Source organism: Mauremys reevesii, linkage group 2 (genome assembly GCF_016161935.1).
Source record: "Mauremys reevesii isolate NIE-2019 linkage group 2, ASM1616193v1, whole genome shotgun sequence".
In the NCBI taxonomy this organism is placed as follows: domain Eukaryota; kingdom Metazoa; phylum Chordata; order Testudines; family Geoemydidae; genus Mauremys; species Mauremys reevesii.
The window spans coordinates 208,415,294-208,439,568 of record NC_052624.1 but is presented as its reverse complement, the minus strand read 5'-3'; the positions used below and the strand labels follow the sequence as shown (position 1 = coordinate 208,439,568).

The 24,275-nt window shown below is 42.3% G+C and overlaps 1 protein-coding gene across 4 annotated transcripts in view; it reads right to left on the bottom strand.

Annotated features, from left to right (window-relative positions):
• Positions 1-411: 411 nt before the first annotated feature.
• IMPACT (impact RWD domain protein) overlaps positions 412-24,275 on the bottom strand; it is a 57,642-nt gene continuing 33,778 nt past the window's right edge. For 2 of the 4 annotated variants that reach the window (XM_039527198.1, XM_039527199.1), the window contains exons 8-11: positions 20,042-20,115; positions 14,379-14,469; positions 6,747-6,881; positions 423-1,533 (exon numbers count right to left, since the gene is read on the bottom strand). In XM_039527198.1, coding sequence (XP_039383132.1) covers positions 1,465-1,533; positions 6,747-6,881; positions 14,379-14,469; positions 20,042-20,115 — 369 coding nt within the window. In that variant the 3' untranslated portion in view covers positions 423-1,464. Of the gene's footprint in view, positions 1,534-6,746; positions 6,882-14,378; positions 14,470-20,041; positions 20,116-24,275 lie in introns of all 4 variants that reach the window. The other 2 variants (XM_039527200.1, XM_039527201.1) reach the window with 2 other exon arrangements.

Sequence of the window (24,275 nt, the reverse complement as noted above, 5' to 3'; positions counted from 1 at the left end):
ATGAATCCATCTGTAAGATAACTAAGCAGCTGCAAAGGGATCTGTGGGTGTTCCATTCTTTTGGAAATGAGGCCATTAGATGACTTAACATGTTTAGTCATGCTAAAGTTATGGATATGAGATTTCTCCATTGCTCTGTGACACTCTGGTGTAACTAGTTTAATCAGCCCAGGTCTATGGTAGAAAATGTTTGTGGGTATAACTGTACCAGCAACTCAAGGGCAGATTCAAGTTATACTAGCAAAAAAGTGCTTTTGCTGGTATATTTTATATCAGTTTGGTGAGCAAAATAAACTATACTGTCAAAGCACTTTTTTTCCTGATACAACTACATCTGCACTAAGGCTTTTGCTGATATATAAATGCCATTTTAAAAAAGCATACCTCTCACTGACAGTGCTATACCACTAAAAGTTTCTAGTGTGAACCAAGCCTATGGAAGTGGCTTTATTGTTAGAACTCAAAAAGAAACTATCAACCCTAGCAATTAAAGATCATAAAAGTTAGAGATGAAAAAGATCCTCAGTTAATTGAGTACATCCCTGAAAGTGAGAGATACAGGAAAAAAACCTCAGGATCTACATGGCAGGTCCTTAATGCATAACAGGAATCCCATTGACTCCCTTTGCAGGATCAAGACCTAGATTTGCATTATAGTGGAGAGAAATCTGGAAGTTCTATGAGAGAGGAAAAATTATTGGCATGAAAGATTCTATACAATTAACAAAACAGAAACACTTGTACGGATACTTGGTATTTAATATTCATTATTAGGTGCAATACACGATTTCAAAATTGCTGTTTCCTGTTTCACAAACATTTGCTCTTCCAATTTTAGGGCACCTCACCTACACAGGTTTCAGCGTGACATGCATGCAACAAAGTTCTCAATGGATTGACAAAGTGACTTTTATAGTCTGTGGATTGCCACCTTTTCTTTTTTTTCTTCGTGATAGCTCTTGAGACTCCATCAAGCAGACTCTGAATTGTATGCTCAAGGACTAGATACACAAAAGAGCCTATCTGCTTTTTTTGTTAGGTACAGAAAGCTTTAAAAGACAATATTCTTTACCAAAGTTTTCATGTCTTCATCCCAATGCTAAAGAACCCTGCTGACTGAGTCCCAGTCCAAGACAGGCACTTGACTAGTGACCTGATTGTATGGAGGACAGTTAATCCATGTTATGCCTGAATCAACTGTAGTTGACAAAAAAAAATGGCTCTGGGTATGCACAGGATCCAGTTTAAAAGTATGAGAGTATGGAAAACTCATTTGTTTAAGCTCTCCATTCCAGAACAGCTGAGGCAACCACAGAACAGAAAGAACATATTTCTAAACCCTTGTTGAATTTTTTACTGAATAAAAATATACATTTCTGAGGATCTTTTCTACAGAGAAAAGATTCATGTTTAATTTTATATAAATATGTGTAAACTAAACGTTTTATGTTATTTTTAAATGAATTAATGTTCAGTTCTCTTCTTGTCCTTTCTTACTCTTTTGTTCTTTCCCAATTGCTTAGATGATTCTTCCTGAAAGAAAAAAAATCACACAAGTATGATTTCAGTAATCTCTTGCCTTCTAGTAAAGACCACCATGCTTTTCTGTGCACTGCTAACATTCTTTTGAGGTGACTCACTACACTACACTTAATAGTGTAATTAGTTTAAAATATTCATAATTCAGAGATTTTTGTGACCATTCACACTTGTATATTTAACAAGCTAACTTGCTTATTAGTAAATTTTTGTCTTGAGCAACTCTAAAACCTTTATTCATAGTTACCAAAAAGGAGTTATTGCCCTGGCTCTGACCTCGCTTACAACCGCTAAGCTCTTCAGGGCAAGGATCTTATCTTCCTCTGTTTGTACATCAACTAACAGAATGGACTACTGAACCTAATTGGGGGCTCTGGGCACCACCCCAATAAGCACTCAGATACTAAGGAAGAGAGCTGAATGAATAGATAAGATAGACATAATAACTTCACACTGGTGTGACTTCACTGTGTTAACTGGGAGTGGATCAACATGTGTGCTTCACTTCACTCACTATCTTGCACTTCAGGACCAAAAAAGAAAGTAAGTGCTCACCCCAATGGGCAGCTGGGGTTTTGGTGGAGGCAGGAACAGTGGAGACAGTTCTCAACCAGAAGCAGCTAATGTAGTGTTCCACATGCCCCCTTGCTTCCCACACTCCCCCTCACCTCTGGTGAGTGGGGGGATAATGCTTCACTCTTCTCCTTGTTTCCCTTTCCCCAAGCTACCTCTCCCAAGGGTGGAGGACTTACATGTTGCATCTATGGGTATGTCTAGACTACCCGCCGTATCAGTGGGTAGCGATCGATTTCTCGGGGATCGATATATCACGTCTCATCTAGATGCGTTATATCGATCCCCGAAAGCGCTCCCGTCGACTCTGGAACTCCAGCAGCATGAATGGCTGTAGTGGAGTCGACGGGGAGCCGCGGACGTCGATCCCGCGCCATGAGGACGAGAGGTAAATCGATCTAAGATACTTCGACTTCAGCTATGCTATTCACGTAGCTGAAGTTGCGTATCTTAGATTGATTCCCCCCCCCCCCCAGTGTAGACCAGCCCTGTGTCCAGGCTGTGGGGCATGACAGGCTCACTCCTGCTGCCACTGGGTAGGTGGACGGAGGAGGGGTGCAGGGTTGGATGACTGGCTCCCATCTGGTGCAGTGGGGGAAAGGGAGTGACAAGGTTTGCTTCCCAGGTGGGGAAGCCTTGCAGGCTCTCTGTTTCAGCCCCACTTTTAAGCTACTAATGCTGGATCTCCTCTGATGCCAGGGGCTAACCTGACTGCCTGTTCTGGAGGGAAGATTTTTCCCCACCTGGTGAAATTAGCAAGTTGCTGTGTGAGTTTTTTCACCTTCCACATGGCATCCAGGAGGTTTGGCTGTGGGAGATTTAATTACAATTATTATAACTTTGGTGTGATCTGGTGTGGCTGGTGGATTAGGAAGGATACAATTAAAGGCCCTAAACCCAGCATGCTGCCTGGGCATTGGTCCTGAGCACTTTCATGGAATAGCCATGCCTATATGTCTCATGGAGCTTGTGCCTTCCCTCTTCGCGTGTCTCCTACCACCAGCATGGAGGAAAGGAGGGGGTCAGGACTCTAGCTTCCAGTCTGGGGTGCCTGGCAGACCTAAGGGTGGCCTTCACTCTCATGTTCAGGTTTATAATACATTGGGGTGTGGGGTGGCTTACCCTAGTATGGTGTGAGTTGTTAATAAAAATACAGCCTCCACATTTAATCACATTATGGTGTCTGTGTCTCACTGTTTCCGTGTTCAAATCAACACACAGTGTTTACGAGCTGAGCACTATGAAGGGCCTCCAGTTTGTCATGTCTGGCATAAGTATCAAACACATCTGAACCTGTTGTGAAAACCTGTTGCCTTCCTACTGGCATGCAATTCTCACATTTTATGCATAATTTACAAAATGCCTTTAATCCTTTACTGGAAACTAGCTTTTAAAATGAAACAGAAAAGTTCATTATTGGAACACATTAAAGAGTACTTTTGCATCCTGATTGCCATGCTGAAGAAAATTAGCAAAAAAGAATACTTTTCCAAGAACCACAATTGCTATCTACAGTACGTGTATCTTTATCAAATGAATGCTAAACAGTTCACTGAATGATGTTAACCTCTATAAAGCAGATCAAATTACACATGCCTTAAAAGGAACCGAGTCAATCTGAAATGAAGTCATTAAAAAAAACGCACCAAAAGTAAATCCTGACTCCCTGAGGACAATTTTCTGTTTTACAATCACATTTTCCTATTTAAAAAAAAATATTTTTCTCTCCCCTGCTGCTGTGTGAACAATCCACAACCCACGCAAAAGAGAGGAAATGGATTGACTATACAGTATAAGCAAACAGTGAAACTCAATATACACAAACTGCTGTGAAATGCACAAAGTAAACAAACAGAAATGGGGGAAAGAAAATTCTCATCTCTTTCAGCTATAACCATCTTAGATGTACTTTGTATCAGAAGTAAGAGAAAAGTTTCATGCAAAAAGTATGATTTTTGAAGTATCCCTTAAACAATTGGTTCCAAGTGTCTGGATCCTTTTAGAGTTGGCAATTACATATCATATACATACATGCATATTTACAAACATAATTTATATCTTCTAGAGTGAAGAGGAGGAAGGGAACAGAAACATTAAGAGACAGGAGAAGCTGGCATGGATGGTAAGGTGCCAGAGGTAGGGAACTTGAAGTTTCAATATTTGAACTGTTTGGGAAAATTAGAGAAGGATATCATTTTGATACTTAGTACTTATACACATAGGTGCCAGCTCCGTGGTTGCTCAGAAATGGTGGGTGCAGCCAGACTCCTCCTCCCGCCCGCTGGTGGCCCTGCCAATCAACTCCTCCCCCTCTCTCCCCGCACATCCTGCCCACCGTGATCAGCTGTTCCACGGTATGTAGGAGGCACTGGGAAGGAAGGGGAGGAGTAAGAGCAGTACACGCTCAGGGGAGAGGGCAGAACGGGGCAGGAAGAGGCAGAGCCAGGGAGTCAAGCACACACCCCAGCACATTAGAAAGTTGGCACCTCTGTTTATACATAACTTCTATTTCAGTACTTTGCAAATATTAATTCATCCTGTGTGAGCAAATATTATTGCTTACACAATGTATTACATAAGTAAGAATTATTATCTGAACTTTACAGATCAGGAAACAAAACCCAGAAAAGTTTAAGAGACTTTCCTATGGTCACACAGGGAGTCTGCGCAGAGCTAGGACCAGAACTCAGATCACCAGACTTCAAATTAGCAGAGCCCTGCAAACCCGCAGGTATCTGCTTTATATCTGTGGAGCATTTTTGCGGATAGCAGCACAGATGCGGATACAAATTTTGTATCTGCGCAGGGCTCTGACGGTAAGAGACGGGCAGGCAGTTGTGAGGAACCCGGCACAGATCCTCCACCTGCCCTGGGCGGGGGACTGGGACACAGGTCGGAGGCTGCTCAGGCTCCCCACCCAGGGCAGGTGGAGGGTCCGCAGCAGCTCCCCACAGCTGCCAGCGCAACTCTCCTGGACCCAACTCCAGCTGGGGATGGGGGGTGGCTCAAAGCCACTGCCTGGCCATGGTAAGAGCCTCCCCTGAGCGGGGGGCCAAGCAGCCCCCGGGCAGCTCCACAGGTCTTCCCCTTCCCCTGGCCAGCCAGCATGGAGCCCAACCGGGGAGCCATGGGGAGTCGCAGCGGACCCTCCACAAGCCCACGGTGCGGGGGTGGGGAGCTGAAAGCAGCCCACAGCCATGTCCCCTCCCCCCATGCTCCCTGCCTGGCCGAGGGCAGGTGGAGGGTCTGGGACTCCGCGTGGGATCCCCACAGCTGCCCACGCAGCTCTCCCCAACCAGGCTCCGGTGGTGGGGGATGCCTTGGAGCCTCAGCCTGGCCCCCAGTGTAGAGCCCTGCTAATCCGTGGATATGTGCAGATATCCGCATACACGGATGCGGATAGCCACAGATAATTTTTGTGGGTCGGATGCAGATACACATTTGTGTATCCGTGCAGGGCTCTACAAATTAGATACTTTAACCATAACCAACCTTACTCTTTCTCATGGCCCTGTTAAGAGTAATGCTCAAACTGGAATATTACTCTGGAAGACTACTTAAAATCATATACATTTTATTGCTGGGATTCTGTGCTAAGCATGAGTGTGGGCAGTTAAGGGAAGATATAGGCGAGGGAATATAGTTTCACCCTAGACTTGAGAGCAACACCACCAGGTGGTTTGTTATCAAGCTGTAAAATGTTTATATCAGCATTGTATAGTGCGCTAAGGTAAACATTTTCAAAAGCAACTAATTGATGTAGGAGGCTAAGTCCCATTCAAAGTCAATCCACTCAGGTGCTTTTGAAAAAATTTTACCCTTAGTCTTTTCTTTGTTCTTGATTTCCACTCTTCTAATCTAGTTTTAAAAAGGGAAAAGTTTGGTGTTTTATTGTTTATGAATTGTTTACATGTTTTTCTGTACATATAAATTTCTTCTGAGAGCTGCCTTCTCTTTGATAAAGCATCAAGAATGTTGAATTGTACAATCAGTGTAGAGTGAATGGTATCATTTCTGAAAAACAGCTCACTGTAGTTAAATAACCTGAGATTCATACTGTGTATCAAAATGAGGTGTTTAAAAAGAAAAAAGAAATAAATATCAGACCAAGTCCTGACCTCTTTGAAGTTAACGTGAAAGCTTCCATTGATTTCAATGGGACTAGAACCTGGCCTCACTCAATCTCTGAGTCATTTGAGGATATGTCCCACGATGGTGCCTATTTGGTTATCAGGCACATACTCTAACTCGGGGATCTCTAACGCCATAGTCTTTACCCATGTAAGGCAGTCAGGTATTTACAAATTAACTTTTTTTCTTTTTTTAATTTTACATTTAACAAGCAATAAAACCAAAATTACACAACACAAGGGAAAATTCCAAAGAAGTAAGAAAACAAAGGGGAGTCTATGGAATCTTAATAAGGAGAAAAGTAGTGAAAGAATCTTTTTAACTGAGCTCTTAGGTTTAGCATAAGCACTCAAAAATTACCAATGGAACAGATCCTCAGCTGGTGTAAACTGTCATAGCTCCATTGACTTCAGCTGAAGTCAACTATGACAATTTCCCCAATTTAAGTACATGGCCCTGTATGTTCAGATATCAACATTGTCAATCTACCAGTAATAACTTACAGCTGAATTTGTATAACTGTATTCCACTAGTATATTTCTGGCACAATTGTTGATGTGTTTAAAGCGATCTGGTCCTAGCAGGATACCTCCATACCAGCGGGATACCACAACCAAAACATTACGGACATTCAAAATCTGTTTTAAAAAAAAACAAAACAGAACATCATTTTAAATAGATAAACACATAAGTCAACAGTGAAACTAATTTCTTTTGAATAATGAAATCTTTTTTTTTCCCAAAGGAACTTGCAAGTGATATTATTAAAGGGATACCTGTTGATTCACATTTATTATTTTTAAATATTATGCATTTTTAATTACTATTTGTATTGAGGTCTGAATCCCTGCCCCATGAGCAGAGCTTCTAGCTGCATTTTTAACTTTATCCTGAAACACTGTGGGGGTTAGGGTAGGTAATTGTCTTGGGTGGTTCTCTGAAGACCTTTGTAAGCTGCATGTGGGGCGTAGTCCAGGTGAATGCTTCTCAGAAATGCTCCAGGCCTGGGCTGCTGCCACTTGCAGGGCAGCAACAATAGCAAATGGAGAAGACATGAAAGGTAAGGAGCACTTCATGTCCGAGTTAGGGTCTCTTCGCACCCTGAAAAAATAATTCTGGTGAGGAGGACTTGATTCTCATCTCTCCACTCAAACAGAAAGTTAAGGCAAATATTGGCCATTTGCCTCTTTTATCCCTCAAAAATACCCTTGCCTAGTTCCTGTGTTTTTCAGTTAAGTCAAATGTATCTTTCCGCTTTACTCCCCCACACTCCCGCCCCTCGCATTCTCTTTTTATAAGTGCACTGGAGCCAGAGAATTTTGCCTCCGGTTCATAGCCCCTCCCCTGGCTTTATGGGGCTGTGCCGCCTTGATCCCCCTCTGTTCCTTAGCATTGAAAGCCCAGACACTAGACTCCGATGAAGAGGAGGATGGGTTGTGGAATACATGTCTGCATCACATCTTGAAGAACCACAGTGACCGTAAGTAACCATTTCTTTTTCAAGTAGATGCAACCATGTATTCCACTTAGGTGACTCACAAGCAGTACCCATAGGAGGCGGAGTCTATCTAAATAAGGATTCCAGGATTGCCCTTCCAAAGTTTGCATCAGCTCTGGAAGATGCAGTAATGGCATAATGGTTCATAAACATATGTATGGACGACTATATGGCAGCCCTACAAATGTCCAATATTGAAATATCATCAAGGGCCGCTATTGGCATTGCTTGCGCTCTCATAGAATTAGCTCACACCCACTCAGTGGGTGTAGTTGAAGCTATTTTATATGAAGACTTGATACAGGACGTTATCCATCTAAAGATTGTTTGTGAAGAGACTGCTCGATCCTTCATACGATCCCCATATAACACAAACAGGTGAGGCAAAGCACAAAGTGGTTTAGTCCTGTCAAGATAGAAGGCTAGACATCAACTGACATCTAATGTATGGAGACGCTGCTCCTCTTGAGATGAATGCGGCTTAGGAAAGAACACAGGTAAATATACTGCCTGGTTCAAATGAAACCAAGAGACCACTTTCAATAAAAATTTTGGGTGTGGATGTAAAGTCAATTTGTCCTTGGAGAACTGTGTATAAGGTGGTACTGCAGTCAGAGCCTGCAACTTGCAGACTCTACTTGCAGATTTTCTCACAACCAGTAACACAGTTTTCTCGCACAAAAGCGGAAAGAAACAAGATGCCAGAGGCTCACAGAGGTCCCACTACGGCTGCCAGAACTGTGTGAAGGTCCTACAGAGGAACCAGCTCTCAGACTGGAGGATGGAGACAAAGAAGCCCTTTTAAGAATCTTGCTACCATGGCACTGGAAAAGACTGATCTTCCAGGAATGGGGGGAAGAAATGCTGAAATTGCTAACAGGTGCATTCTCAATGAGCTAAGCACAAATACCAATGATGCAGGAAGTACTGGTTAGAAGCCAGCATCAGTTGAACTCTGCAGGCTGACAACCACATAGAAAATCATTTCCATTTCACCAAATAGGCAATTCTGGTACAGGACTTTCCACTGTTGAATAGAACCTGTTGAAAGCTACTGAACAATGCTCTTCCTCCTCATTCAACCATGAAGCAGCCAGGCAGTGAGAAGGAAGGGAGCTGACTACGGGGTGCAACCTGTGACCGTGATTCTGCATGAGGAGGTCAGGAGGGAGAGGAAGAGATATGGGAGGCTGAATCAGGAAGGTCATACAACCAAACACTGCTCGGCCATGCCAGGGCAATGAGGATGAGCTTGACCTGATCCATTTTCAGCTTGAAGATAACTTATGGAATGATCAGGTCTAAGAACCTAACTCTTTATATGTCCATCAGGCACCTAGCAAAGTTTTAGAGAACTTGATAAACAGTAACAAAGTGAAGGTAAAAAGAGGGAAAATAGGAGCACTCAGTTATCACAAAATCAAGATGTTGAAAATAAAATTAATCAAAGAACCAAAGGACATGAAAAGAAATTCTTTTGAATTGCTCACACTGCAATGCTAGGAGCCCAGGTAATAAATCAGAGAAATTGAAATTGATAATTTATGAGCATAAATTTAATCCCATTGATATTACTGAAACCTGGTGGGATGATCTGCACAACTGGAATGTTAAAATCAATAGTTATAAGCTATTTAGGAAGGATCGAGTGAGCAAAAGGGGAGGGAGAGTGGCACTCTGTCAAAAATAGCATTATCTGTTTCCGAGTCACAGATAACTCTGAAGAAAATGATCTTAATTGCATTTGGAACAATGTCCTAACAGATAAAGCACAAGATAGAGTACTAGTTAGTATCTGCTACAGATCACCAAATCACACTAGAGACAGACACATAAGGAGTCAGTCATTCTATCTACAATGTGTAGGGAAAAAAGCAGCATGATCACGAGGGACTTCAATGTGAATGACATATGTTGGTGGTCTTATGCTGCCAATACTAAAACATCCTTAGAATTTCTAAACATTATGAGATTTTTTTTTTTTAATAGGAGATATACCAATCTCCTAGAACTGGAAGGGACCTTGAAAGGTCATTGAGTCCAGCCCCCTGCCTTCACTAGCAGGACCAATTTTTGCCCCAGATCCCTAAGTGGCCTCCTCAAGGATTGAACTCACAACCTGGGTTTAGCAGGCCAATGCTCAAACCACTGAGCTATCCCTCCCCCCCACTTTTCCTCACTCAAAAAGTGTTGCAACCAAGAAAGACCTTGCCCTAACAGATAAAGAGGAACTGATCACAGAAGAGAAGGCTGGGGCAATAAGTATGACACTGGCTTGTCCTCTTTGATCTTATGTAAGATTCTGCATATCAGTGGGATGGGCGGAAAAGCATACATGAGTGTCTTGTTCCACAGAATGAGGAACGCGTCTCCAAGGGACACGTTCCGAGTCCCACTCTGGAGCAGAATTTGCAGTTTTGTGATGTGGCAAACAGGTCCACCGATGGGGTGCCCCAGTGGGAGAAGAGCTGTCACAGAATCATGGGGTGCATTTCCCATTCGTGTTCTTGTGAGAAGAGTCTGCTGAGTGTGTTGGCGGTAGTGTTCTGACAGTGATCTCTATGCAATGTTGTATGCATCAATTCCATAGTTGGATGGCTTCTGTGCACAGGGAGTGCGATCCCGCCCCTCCTTCCCCCCACCCCCGTCTGTTGATGTAGAACATGCATATCTGACTGCTCGAAGCTCTAGAAGATTTATGTGCAGATGCATCTCTGACAGGGACCATCAGCCCTGTGTTGTGTGAGCTCCCAGGTGTGCTCCCCAGCCTATCAGGGAAGCATCTGTCGTGAGCATGAGCACAGGGGAATTTTGATAGAAGGGGATGCCCGTGCATACGTTTCCCAGTTTTGTCCACCACTGCAGAGAGACTAATACCTTTGCTGGAGGAGTCAGCATCATGCGGAGGCTGTGCCTGCTGGGTTTGTATATGGAGCTAAGCCAACCCTGAAGGCACCTCATATGTAGTCTGGCATATCTGACCACAAAGCCAGTGGCCACCATGTGACCAAGAAGCTGCAGGCATGTTCTTGCCTCTACTCTGGGACAAACAAATAACATGCATATGAGGTGTAAGATGGCAAGGAATTTGGTGTGTGGGAGTGGGGCTCTGGTCAAAATTGAGTCCAGATGAGCCCCGATGAACTTGATTTGCTGTGTAGGTATCAGGGTGGATTTTTGGAAGTTTATTTGCAGGCCTAGACTGTGGAAGAAGGAGATGGTAAAACCAGTGGCCTCTAATGTCTCGTTGTATGAATGGCCTTTGATAAGGCAGTCGTCTAGGTAGGGGAAAAGTACAATTCTGTGTTTGCGTAGGTGGGCCACCACTACTGCGAGAGTCTTGGAGAACACTCTAGGTGCTGTGGCGAGTCCGAATGGTAGCACTCTGTATTGGAAGTGTTTGTGCTCTACTGTGAATCACAGAAAGTGTCTGTGTGCTGGGAGAATAGATATATGAAAATAGGCATCCTCTAGGTCGAGGGATGAGAACCAGTCCCCTTGTTCCAGCGCAGGTATTACTGCACCCAATGTGACCATCTTGAATTTCTGTACTTGTACGAATTTGTTCAGTCTGCGTAGGTCTAGTATAGGCCTCCATCCCCCACCTTTCTTCTGGGTCAGAAAATATTGAGAGGAAAACCCTTTTCCCCGATGTTGTGGCGGTACAGGTAACACTGCACCGAGCTGTAGAAAATGAGTCACCTCTGCTTGAAGTAGGTGCTCGTGAGAGGGGTCCCTGAAGAGGGACAGGGAAGGGTGGGTAGGCATGAAGTGAAAGGGATGGAGTAGCCCAATTGTACTATTTCCAGGCCCAGCAGTCCTGTGTGACCTGTTGCCAGACATGGTGGAAAAACTGGAGGGAGTGGCCAAATGGGCAAATAAGCAGTGGTGCCAAGGGATGGTCGCTCTGACCCCTGACCAAGGCTTCAAAATTGTTGTTTGTTTCCTGATGTGTGGGATGTAGTCAGTTGCCCTTGGTTGTGTCTGTGCCTGGGAGGTCTGTTGCGGTTCCTCCCATTATCATATGGTCTCGACTGGGGCCGGTGATCAGAGGAAACAGAAGAGCCAATTGCTAGCTGAGATGGAAAGTGTCAGTCAGGGAGCCTGGACCAAATTGCACGTAATGATAAATATAATGAACCTAATTCACCCCAGTGTAACTCCATGAACTTCAGTAGTTACAGTATTGCAACTCAGGCATAAAATTGGAAGTTGTCCAGTGGAAAACATATGGATACATGCGATCCAACACAAATTCACCTGCAATTGTTTTATATGGCAATTTATACAGAGAAACCTTATTTATGTAATTGTAAAAATATTGTCAAATTGTTCTGCCTTTGTATGTGGAAACAGGAATTCAATAAAAATTCCAGAATAAAAAAGAATAAAGGGGCTATGTGGCGAGGTAGTTACCCGCTCCAGCCCTGATAGGGTTAAAACCAGCCCTGACAGAGGGCTGGAGAGCTGGGAGAACAGCTCAGGCTGAGTGGGAAGCAGGCTCAGCTGGGGCCACGCCCCAATTAGGGCCCAGCTGGCCCTATAAGGGCTTGAGCCAGGAGCTCAAGCAAACAGTCTCTCTCTGGCTGTAGAGGAAGATGGGCCTGGCTGCAGGGAGCTAGAGACAGGGTACCTGAGTGGAGCAGGGCTGGGGAAAGGCAGAGGGGCTGGGGACCTCCAGCCTGGAAAGCCCCAGGCTGTGGCCTAGCATTGGGCTAATAGGTACTGGGGGTTGCACAGGGCAGCCAGGGGTAGGCAAAGGCAGCAGGTTCAACCCAACTTTGTCAGCGATGAGTAGGCTGATACTGCAGTCTGCCCCAGGGCGCGGGGGCTAGACAATGACTAGCAGAAGCTGTATACTGAGGTGAGGTGGAGATAGTGGGTGGGGGTTCCCCGGGGAGGGGAGACCCTAAGACTGAAGGGTTACTGCCAGGGGGCAGCGCCCCAGATAACAGGGCACCGGGTCTGGGAGGGACACAGGGGCCAGGTGGCAGCGGGACACCGGTTTGCAGAGGGCGCTCCGGATGGCTGGTGAGCTAATTCCCGAGGACGACCAGCAGGGGGCGCTGCCAGATGAATCTGCACGCTTACTAGCTATCTAGAAAAGAAGCGTTGAGACAATTTCAATACAGTTCATGTTTCACAATATACCATTGTGAGCTCAGTGAATTAACTCTAGCAAAGCAATTCCAGATATCAATTGTTCATAGTAAGCAGGATGCCAAATGGCATTAGGAAATTTTTGAGCTCTCTATCATTTTAAATCTAAAAAGTGTGCCTAAAATATTGTTTTTTCTAACCGGAAAGTACTATCTTGATTGAAGTGGTTTTAGTTTATCTTAGATAAGATAAGAGTCTTACAGAAGAGAAGACCACATCTTCACCGATCATATCACTAGAACACAGTGATATGATCATAGCACTTAGAACCTAGGTGATAAAGAAATATGCCCAAGTTTGTGCAAGAGCTGGGGTAGTTGTTTTTTTTTTAAATGATGTAACACAAGTTCCCCAAACACCACACTTTCCTCAAAACTATTTTTATTCATTCTTCATGAGAATAGGGAAGGATGAGCCATAGTATAGTTATAGCATAGAGTTCAATCCTCCTCCCCAGGCATGAAGTATAATACTTTGTTCAGTTCTATTAGTGGTAGAAGTTAATTTAGTCTACCTTGTCATTTTGGGTGAAGTATCCTATAGAGCTGCTATAAGAATATGGAAGAATTAAAAAGATAGGTAGAATTTATGAAAAAAGAACAAGGAGTACTTGTGGCACCTTAGAGGCTAACAAATTTATTTGGGCATAAGCTTTCATGGGCTAAAACCCACTTCATCTAATTCTGCTCCAATGAAGTGGGTTTTAGCCCACGAAAGCTTATAAACAAATAAATGTGTTAGTCTCTAAGGTGCCACAAGTACTCCTGTTCTTTTTGCTGATACAGACTAACACGGCTACCACTCTGAAACCTGTCACCATGCAAAGTAGAATTTATGGTTTAACTTCTTGCCTCATCAAGTTTCAGTAGAATAGAGACTGCTTAGATTGCAAATGATATACTAACCTGGAAAAACTGCAAACCCCCAAATGAAGATTAAAACAGAAAGAGCAGAAGTGGGTGAATTTCCCAATTTACATTATCAGTCATACGTGTGTTTAAGCAGGAAGTCAAGAGATCTCACCAAAGAGCTACAAATAAACTGCTACTACTCAAGTACTCATATGCTTTTCTTTCCTCTGGGAACTATGCTTTCCTGATCTACACAGAATAACTCTCAAATATCTAATTGATGTGGTGTTAAGCAAAGTGATGGTCCTAAGTAGAATCTTACAAGCTGGTGTGTACTGTTCCTTTGGGAACAGCAGGCCTGATAATTCGATGAGTATTCAGTGGATAAGGGGCTGGACACTGCAGGGAATGCTCTGAGAACCTGGGAGTTGGTGTGTGCCTATCATTACCTAATAGAACTTTTTTTTTAAAAGCCAGGTAATACACAGAATACTAAATCTACAGGGCTATTTGCAGAGCAAGAATTAGAATCAGCTTAAGTGCATAAAGCTGTGAGCCTTATTTATGATCTATGATTTTTTAAACACATTTAAAACTATCTAAAGACAAAGTTTGTTTCCTTTAACCTGCATAAGATGGAGGAGGCGTCCACCTGCTGCTGTCTCCCCATCATCTTCACAATCCTGTAAGTATGTCTGTTTGTCCTCACAGTATATTCTGAAAACAAGCAACAGTATTAGAACCTAATCCAAAAATATCAATCACTTAATATTTTTACAGTATGACACCCTGGCACACCCCAATATTCACCACTCTCATGTAATGATGATGTTTTGTACAAAGTATGCCTTGTGAGGTATCATGCTAAAAGTCTTGATCTGCTAGACAGTAATACCTCATTGGATTGTATGTGCTATCATTGTATGTGAAGTTATGAAGTTTGGCTATGTGTGTGCTACTGAAACATGTTGTGAAGTTGAAGACACCCACAAGCAGCCTTTCAGGTACAACAGTAAAAAGGCCAAGCAATGTTAATAGCTTGTTGAGGAAATGCACACAAGCACAAGTATTACCCCAGGAACTGTGTACCACAGAAACCTCTCAGAGATAGCACTACACAATGGGAACTATTTGACCAAGGTCACAGCAAAAGAGCTTTCAAGCAAGTGGAAAGAAGATATAAAAGGGGAACAATGACATCATGATGGTACCTCAATCTCCCTGGAAACACCTGAGGGGCAAGGACTGAATTGTGGAAAGTGATGGTCCCAGGCTCGAGGGATTTTTAGCCTGTGTATGAAAACCTGCGAAACCCAAGGCAGCTTGTGCCTTAAGAAAAGACCAGCCTGTTTATCATCAGGGTGAGAATCTGTTAATTCATATCCTACTTATCTAATGTGTTAAGCTCAGTTTGCAATTTTGTTTATTTACTAAGGTAATCTGCTTTGATCTGTTTGCTATCACTTAAAATCTATCCTTGTGTAGTTAATAAATTTGTTTTTGTCTAAACAGTGTGTGGAAATTATAACTTGGGGCAGAAAACCGACGCATCTCTCTCTCTCTCCACATTGAGGGAGGGGACAAATTTTATGAGTTTACGCTCTACAGTTCCCTGTGCAGCACAAGACGATATAATTCTGGGTTTACACTCCAGAAGGGAGTGTGTGCCTTAGCAACTGGAAGGTGCCTTAGCTGAGCCTTCTCATGCAGAGCTAATCTCAGAGAGAGTGAGTGAGTGAGTGTGTGTGTGTGTGTAGCTGCAGCTGGGTATGTCCCTATCCGTGCGTATGCTGGTGAAAGAACAAGCTTGAAGAGCTTGGCAACTTATCACAGCACCACAGTGAAAAAGGAAGCCCAGGCTGGTTGGTAAGGCAGGCTCAATGGTACCCTAGTTCCAAGTGGCACCCCAGGGGGAACCTATCACATACAGATTTACTGATATCTTCGAAAACTTTCATAAACACTGTGTAATCAACAACTTTGTTTACCAAGGACATCTGCATGAAAACAGGATTCCTGTTTCTTAAGAGCCCATCTGTAGGGACTGAATGTCTCAGGAGGTTGGTAATGGAAAGCACAGTTTTTTCACTTCTTGGACACTGGCTCATGTCATCCAGGTCAGTAGTGAGTTATTAGCATTTGATGACTGTTCTGTCTGATAGGACTAGGACTCACACATAGACAGAAACTCATCTGAAGTCCCAGGCTAAGCAAAGAAAACCCTCATCAGAGTTCTGCATTTATTTACAACTTTTTTTATGTGACCAAAATAAAACACTATAGAATATGTGGCCACATTCTCTATATGCAGCTCAATAGATTTTAAACACTAAATCAAATAATACAAACAAAGCAGCTCTTATCTCTCCCATGAGAATACAGAATAAAAACACACCTTTTTTCCTATGGGTCCCCTGCAGAATGTCAAAATGTTATTTTGAGAATACAAAGGTTTGTGGTTTACCCTAGTCTAAACCTTAGAGCACATCACAAACATTTATCTGTACCACAGAACAAACATTTGGGGAGTGTCTACCCTTGTTTTTACAAAAGCATTAACCACATCAGGTTAACAGGCAACCAATTAACCTGAGATAAAAACTCTAGTTTAAACAAATCCTTAGGTTCTGAGCCTAACTAGGTTTAGCTGAACTGAATTACATCACAGTACAGGTAGAAGTTATAGATCAGAAAGGGAGTCTCAAGTCTGGTCTACACGGAAAACATACATTGGCATAGCTACATCTCTCAGCAGTGTGAAAAATCCACGTACGGATGTAGGTAGGCCAACCTAATCCCTGGTGTAGACAGCACTAGGTCGACAGAAGAATTTCTTCCATCAATCTACCTACCAGCTCTCAGGGAGGTGGATTAACTACAGTGATGGGAGAACCCCTCCCGTTGCAGTAGTGAGTATCTACACTGAAGCACTACAGTGGTGTAGATGCAGTGCTGCTGCTGCGTTGTAAGTGTAGACATAACCTTCAGAACTCTAATAAAACTATTTTTGCCATCAGTGGAGTCATGATTTCACTGTCAATCTGAAAGTACGAATGAGATTTAACTCAGATTCCCCCGGTCACTCTTTGTCTCTGTGGGGCTTCCCCCGCCTCCAGGAACAGCTCTAGGGCAGGTTGTGTCACGAGTAATGCTCAGATTTTGTCACAGATACAAAATGGGGAGGGATGGCGGTCCAAATGGGCTGCTCTGGGGAGAGGGGGCCCTCACCGCACACCATGGCTGAGCAGATGTGGCGGGACCCCTTGCCACCCACTGTGGCTGAGCAGCTGCAGGGGGGCTCCCACCACCCGCCGTAGCTGGGCAGCTGTGGAATCCACTCACCGCCCACCAGAGCTGCGCAGCTGTGGGGTCCACTCACTGCCCACCAGAGCTGGGCAGCTGTGGGGAGCCCCACGGCCTGCAGTGAGTGAGAGCTCTGGGTTCCCTGTGCTGCCCTTGGCGGCTGGAAGCTCCAGGAGACCCCCCACCACCCACAGGGGCTGGAGCTCCAGGGTCCCCCTGCTGCCCATCATCTAGGAGCTGCCTCCTCTTCCTACCATTTTGCTCTTTGGTAGTACCACCAATAGATATAACTGTCTAGGTCAGTTTCCATGCTTGGTGTTTCAGATCATTTCCTTCTCTGCTAAGACTGCCAACAACGGATAACTGCTAGTATCAGTTGTAGTGATGGCGGTTTCTGTGATGTGGATCTGGATTGAGATCAAGTCATATATGAAGCCTATGTGAAATGAGTTTATGATAGGTAGGGCTGCTGGTAGCACTCATTAAGGTTGCCCAAAACTTCCCATATTAAGACCCCATTTTCAGTTACTTATAACTTTGCCAAATTTTTACCATTTGGGTGAAAGTTTCCATGGCAGGTGTCTGCCTCTGGCTGAATTTTTTTGGGAAAATTTCAGCCAAAATGCTTCATCTGCTTCCAAGAACGAGGCTAAGAAATAATACTTTTTGCACAGATTCAAAAATTCTGGCAACCTTTTTTTTTTTTTTTTGAGAAGCTCTAGTATCCTCATGTTTTGGAGAATGGACTTGAAATTTGGCAGAGGACTGACTTTCACATCAAGGACGTACTTTTTGTCATCCTCATTAAAATATGCCCAAATTTGGTCAAGATATAAGCCTTTTAAAAAAATCACAATTTGCACATGTTCAGCCTTAAACCTTCACGGCAAAACCTCTTAAGATTCCATTCACACTGGGCATACTCCAGCCCAGGGATGAGCAGAAATTTAATGTGCAACCTTAATTCATCCCTCTGGTGCATATGAATTATGATACAGTTCTTAATAAAATGATGACATACTATCATTTCCACACGACCCGTTTTATTCAGTGCACAGGATGGACAGTACTCAATGACTGACTGTTCAATATTTTGTTTCATCCTCATTGTTCGGTGTGTGACGCTAGGCCTTATTTACTGCACACTATTCAGATCCTACTCTGAAGAGAGGAAACCTTAATTCTGGTATTTCCTAACTTTTCAGTGCCTGACTTTGCAACCTTAAAAATGGTTCTTTTAATGTCATTTTTTTGCAAGTCGTATACATAAAATGTATGTTTGTGTGTATGTGTTTGTTTCTCTCTCTCTCTCTCTCTCTCTCTCTCACACACACACACACACACACACACACATAGTTTAACAAACACTCACAAATCCACTGGAGTGTCTTTTTGGAAAACTGGAAATAACCCTGCATGCAAATATTCAGCCTAGCATATTTTATCATCAAAATAAAATAAATAGAAGTGAGGATGTTTAAATGTAGGCCAGGAAAAGAGTTTATGGGATGTTTTACTTTATATTTTATTTATATGTACAATAGAGTAATTGTACATTATCTTCAAAGCAGTATGTCTCTAATGGATTTTGACCATGGAAACGTGGCTGAGATAAAACATTTTTGTCCAAGTACCATCTACACAAACTGATTTTAGACATTTCCTGAGCAGCTTTTAAATATACTGTCCTCTATGTCCCTCTTCGCCATGCTTTGTCCACATGTATGTGGTGTGTGCAAGTGTGCATGTGTGTGTGTATATTTATTTCTCTTCCCACTCTATTCTTCTGGTACCATACATATTTATTATTTGTATTGCAATAGTGCCCTGGGACTTCAGTCAGGGATGGGGGTCTCATACAGATACATAAAACAAAAAACAGGTTTCAGAGTAGCAGCCGTGTTAGTCTGTATCCGCAAAAAGAACAGGAGTACTTGTGGCACCTTAGAGACTAACAAATTTATTTCAGCATGAGCTTGCGTGAGCTACAGCTCACTTCTTCGGATGCATAGAATGGAACACACAGACAGGAAATATTTATACATACAGAGAACATGAAAAGGTGGAAGTATGCATACCAACAGGAAGAATCTAATCAATTGAGATGAGCTATCATCAGCAGGAGAAAAAAAACTTTTGAAGTGTTTTTGAGAACACTTCAACCTCTCTAACCACTCAGTGACAGACAAAAAAACTTCAAAAACAGACTCCAAAGAGAGACTGCTGAACTTGAATTAATATGCAAATTAGACACAATTAACTCAGGCCTAAACAGAGACTGGGAATGGTTGGGTCATTACACTAATTGAATCTATTTCCCTATGTTAAATTCTCCTCACACCTTCTATGGGTCATCTTAATTATCACTTCAAAAGTTTTTTTTCTCCTGCTGATGATAGCTCATCTCAATTGATTAGACTCTTCCTGTTGGTATGCATACTTCCACCTTTTCATGTTCTCTGTATGTATAAATATCTCCTGTCTGTGTGTACCATTCTATGCATCCGAAGAAGTGAGCTGTAGCTCACGCAAGCTCATGCTGAAATAAATTTGTTAGTCTCTAAGGTGCCACAAGTATTCCTGTTCTTTTTGCATAAAACAAAATGTTTACTATCTATTTTTCTTCCTATTTTCATTATGAATTAGTGGACTCTGCTGGAAGGACTGTTTTCATCCAATAGCATTCCAAAGGTGTATGAGTAGATTCAGAATGATCAGTAATTTTCAGACTATATGGAATCAGTGTGTACACTTTTGACTTGTAGTTGTAGATCACTCTTAGGCGTTGTTTGAATCCAAATGCAGTGTAAGAAAATGATATGATGTAAGAAAATTATATGACCCCATAACACAATTTCTGATTTTTATTTTATATCTGTGATCTTCATGGTTTCTATGAGTATGTGTACCCATAACAAAAGTTAATACTCTTAATGTATAGTTAGGGTCAAAGTTACTGAGGCTGAAAATTCTACTCTTCACTCACCTGTATGCATATATGTTGTGGGTAGCGCTTGCTATTTTCTTATTCTCATACAATTTGGCAAGAACCATTTTCACCTTGGAAAAACAACAACAAGGTTTGTAGGCATCATTTGTAAAGGATCTGTATACAGAAGTTAAAATAAACAATTATCTAACATTAATCTTGAATTGTTTTAATGTATCAAAAGAAATTGGTGTTTAAAAAAAATAAGTAAACTATCCAACATAGAAGAACAGATACTTCTATCCCTATATACTCTCGATCGCCCTGATTCAGCAAGGTACTTAAGTATATGCTTAACTTTAAAGCACAAGATGGGACTAGTCAGAGGTTTATGTAGCTTGCAAAATCAGGGCCTATAAGCATTTCTAGAGCCCTCATCATCCTAGAATTTAAGCACTATAGTCTACTGCATACTCCCTTGAAATGCAGGTGTAACTACCTAAAGCAAGCAGTGGTGATTATACAGAGCATGATGTAAAGAAGATACAATAATTTCTTTCTATAACATCAAAGGTGTTTACTTCTGGAAGTTAAGAATGAATTTGCTGATATGTCTCTTCTACATCAATATGCAAAGCATCTGTTGTTCACACTGTTCGTGCAAAACACTCACATAACATATGGGATGGTCTTTAGAGTTGCACATTACACAAGTTGCACAAGCATAAATTTTGCAAACTCAGCAGATTACTAGAATTCTATGATGTATTCTGGGGACAACATGAGGAACAGTTCTAATGTTTTCTTAAAAGGTGATGACCAGTTCATTCAGTAGAGCTTCATTTATTCATAGAGCTTCACTCTGAGTTGAAAGAATTTAAAATTGCTTTTGTAAATGTGGAGGAAGCAGATTTATCTCTTTTAATACATAACACAATATGTGAATAGCGGAGCCAGGCCATCTCTTATTGACTATTGTTCCAGTTGAGCATACTGTTCACATTGTAAGAAATTGATAGGCTGAAAAGGATAGACCTATTTAAATATATAGTATTGATGACTTGGTAATGTTCTTGTTTTACTATGCTGAAAAATAATCTCTTAACAAGTTGCTATCTGTTTTTAACAAATAGCACTTTTTAAAACATTTAGTAAATCAATATTAGTTCCTCTTCTGTGTCTAATTAAACAAAATTGCAATTGTCCTGCCTTTATCAAGTGGGTCTAGCAAAAAAAAGAGCTTTGCTAAAGACACTGTTTTAGTAAACAATGCATGATTAATATTACTTTAAGCAAAATATTATTAAAGTTGTGAGAGCTTAAGAAAGCATACCTGGCAAGCAAATTGTTTTTAATTCAAAAGAAAAAATGTCTGTTTAGAGTAATCAATATACAGCTTCAATATTAATCGTTGCAGTATGGTGCTATACCCATTTTTTTCCACAGTGAAATCAGTAAATGCACTGCCAAAATAGATCTAAATAATACATCTCAACAAACCATTTACTGCATCTCGGAAGAAAACGCTGCTTCAAAAACCTATTTTCCCTCAACAATTTTGTTCCTTTTTAAAAAATATATGTTGAAGTACTATTTATATCACTTTACACACTTTCAGAGCTTTGTCTGAATGGATGCAATTAAATTATATAATGCACAGAATCACCAGTTTTGAGACTGCTTACCCAAAATAGAGCATTATTTATTATCCGTCAGATTCCCAAAAGCGTGTAATAAAGGTTCATTCTAAAGAACCTTCAAGACAGGCACATAAAACTAAGCAGTCAGATAAATTTTTTTGTAACCCATGTCCTCTCTTTATTTCCCCTCCCTACTGATCCTACTTGTTGCATTTTTTGTATATTCAAAACTGTAAGCTACAAGAAGCAGAGAACCTAACTCTTTATATGTCCATCAGGCACCTAGCAAAGTTTTAGAGAACTTGATAAACAGTAACAAGGTGAAGGTAAAAAGAGGGAAAATAGGAGCACTCAGTTATCACAAAATCAAGATGTTGAAAATAAAATTAATTAAAGAACCAATGGATATGAAAAGAAATTCTTTTGAATTGCTCACACTGCAATGCTAGGAGCCCGGGTAATAAATCAGAGAAATTGAAATTGCTAATTTATGAGCATAAATTCAATTCCATTGATATTACGGAAGCCTGGTGGGATGATCTGCACAACTGGAATGTTAAAATCAATAGTTATAAGCTATTTAGGAAGGATCGAGTGAGCAAAAGGGGAGGAGAGTGGCACTCTGTCAAAAATAGCATTACCTGTTTCCGAGTCACTGATAACTCTGAAGAAAATGATCTTAAATGCATTTGGAACAATGTCCTAACAGATAAAGCATAAGGTAGGGTACTAGTTAGTGTCTGCTACAGATCACCAAATCACACTAGAGACAGACACATAAGGAGTCAGTCATTCTATCTATAATGTGTAGGAAAAAAAGCAGCATGATCATGAGGGACTTCAATGTGAATGACATATGTTGGTGGTCTTATGCTGCCAATACTAAAACATCCTTAGAATTTCTAAACATTATAGATGAGAATTTCCTCACTCAAAAAGTGTTGCAACCAAGCAAGACCTTCCCCTAACAGATAAAGAGGAACTGATCACAGAAGAGAAGGCTGGGGCAATAAGTATGACACTGGCTTGTCCTCTTTGATCTTGCGTAAGATTCTGTGCATCAGTGGGATGGGCGGAAAAGCATACATGAGTGTCTTGTTCCACGGAATGAGGAACGCGTCTCTGAGGGACGCGTTCCGAGTCCCACTCTGGAGCAGAATTTGCAGTTTTGTGATGTGGCAAACAGGTCCACCGATGGGGTGCCCCAGTGGGAGAAGAGCTGTCACAGTATCATGGGGTGCATTTCTCATTCGTGTTCTTGTGAGAAGAGTCTGCTGAGTGTGTTGGCAGTAGTGTTCTGACACCCAGGCAGATAGGAAGCAGTGATCTCTATGCAATGTTGTATGCATCAATTCCATAGTTGGATGGCTTCTGTGCACAGGGAGTGCGATCCCACCCCTCCTTCCGCCCACCCGTCTGTTGATGTAGAACATGCATATCTGACTGCTCTAAGCTCTAGAAGATTTATGTGCAGATGCATCTCTGACAGGGACCATCAGCCCTATGTTGTGTGAGCTCCCAGGTGCGCCCCCCAGCCTATCAGGGAAGCATCTGTCGTGAGCATGAGCACAGGGGAATTTTGATAGAAGGGGATGCCCGTGCATACGTTTCCCAGTTTTGTCCACCACTGCAGGGAGACTAATACCTTTTCTGGAGGAGTCAGCATCATGCGGAGGCTGTGCCTGCTGGGTTTGTATATGGAGCTAAGCCAACCCTGAAGGCACCTCATATGTAGTCTGGCATATCTGACCACAAAGCCAGTGGCCACCATGTGACCAAGAAGCTGCAGGCATGTTCTTGCCTCTACTCTGGGGCAAACAAATAACGTGCGTATGAGGTGTAAGATGGCAAGGAATTTGGTGTGTGGGAGTGGGGCTCTGGTCAAAATTGAGTCCAGATGAGCCCCGATGAACTCGATTTTCTGTGTAGGTATCAGGGTGGATTTTTGGAAGTTTATTTGCGGGCCTAGACTGTGGAAGAAGGAGATGGTAAAACCAGTGGCCTCTAATGTCTCGTTGTATGAATGGCCTTTGATAAGGCAGTCGTCTAGGTAGGGGAAAAGTACAATTCTGTGCCTGGGAGATCTGTTGCGGTTCCTCCCATTATCATATGGTCTCGACTGGGGCCGGTGATATTGTTGTGCGCAGGGCCCCTGATAAGGTTGATACCCTTATCGCCTGGGGAGGGACGGGTATATCCCAAGTGTGTGCAGAGCGGCCTTGGAGTCTTTCATAGTGTGAAGGACTTTTTTTTTATTTTTTTTTTTTTTTTTTGGAAAAAAGTTTATCCTTCTCAAAGGGAAGGTCCTCTACATTGATCTGCAGATCCTTAGGGATGCCAGATGCAGACAACCAGGAAGACCTGTGCATCACTACTGCGGTGGCGGTAGTACAGGCTGCTGTGTCCGCCATGTCCAAGGATGCTTGTAGCACCATCCTAGACACCAATTTACCTTTAATGAGGACTGATTTAAAATCTGATCTTCTCTTCTCTGGGATATGGGAGGTAAATTCAAACAACTTGTTGTAATTGTCATAGCTGTAGCCTGAGAGGAGGGCAGAGTAATTTGCAATTCCGACTTGCAGAGTGGAGGAGGTATAAACCTTACAGCCCAGGAGGTCAAGTCCTTTGAGGTCCTTATCTTGTGGAGT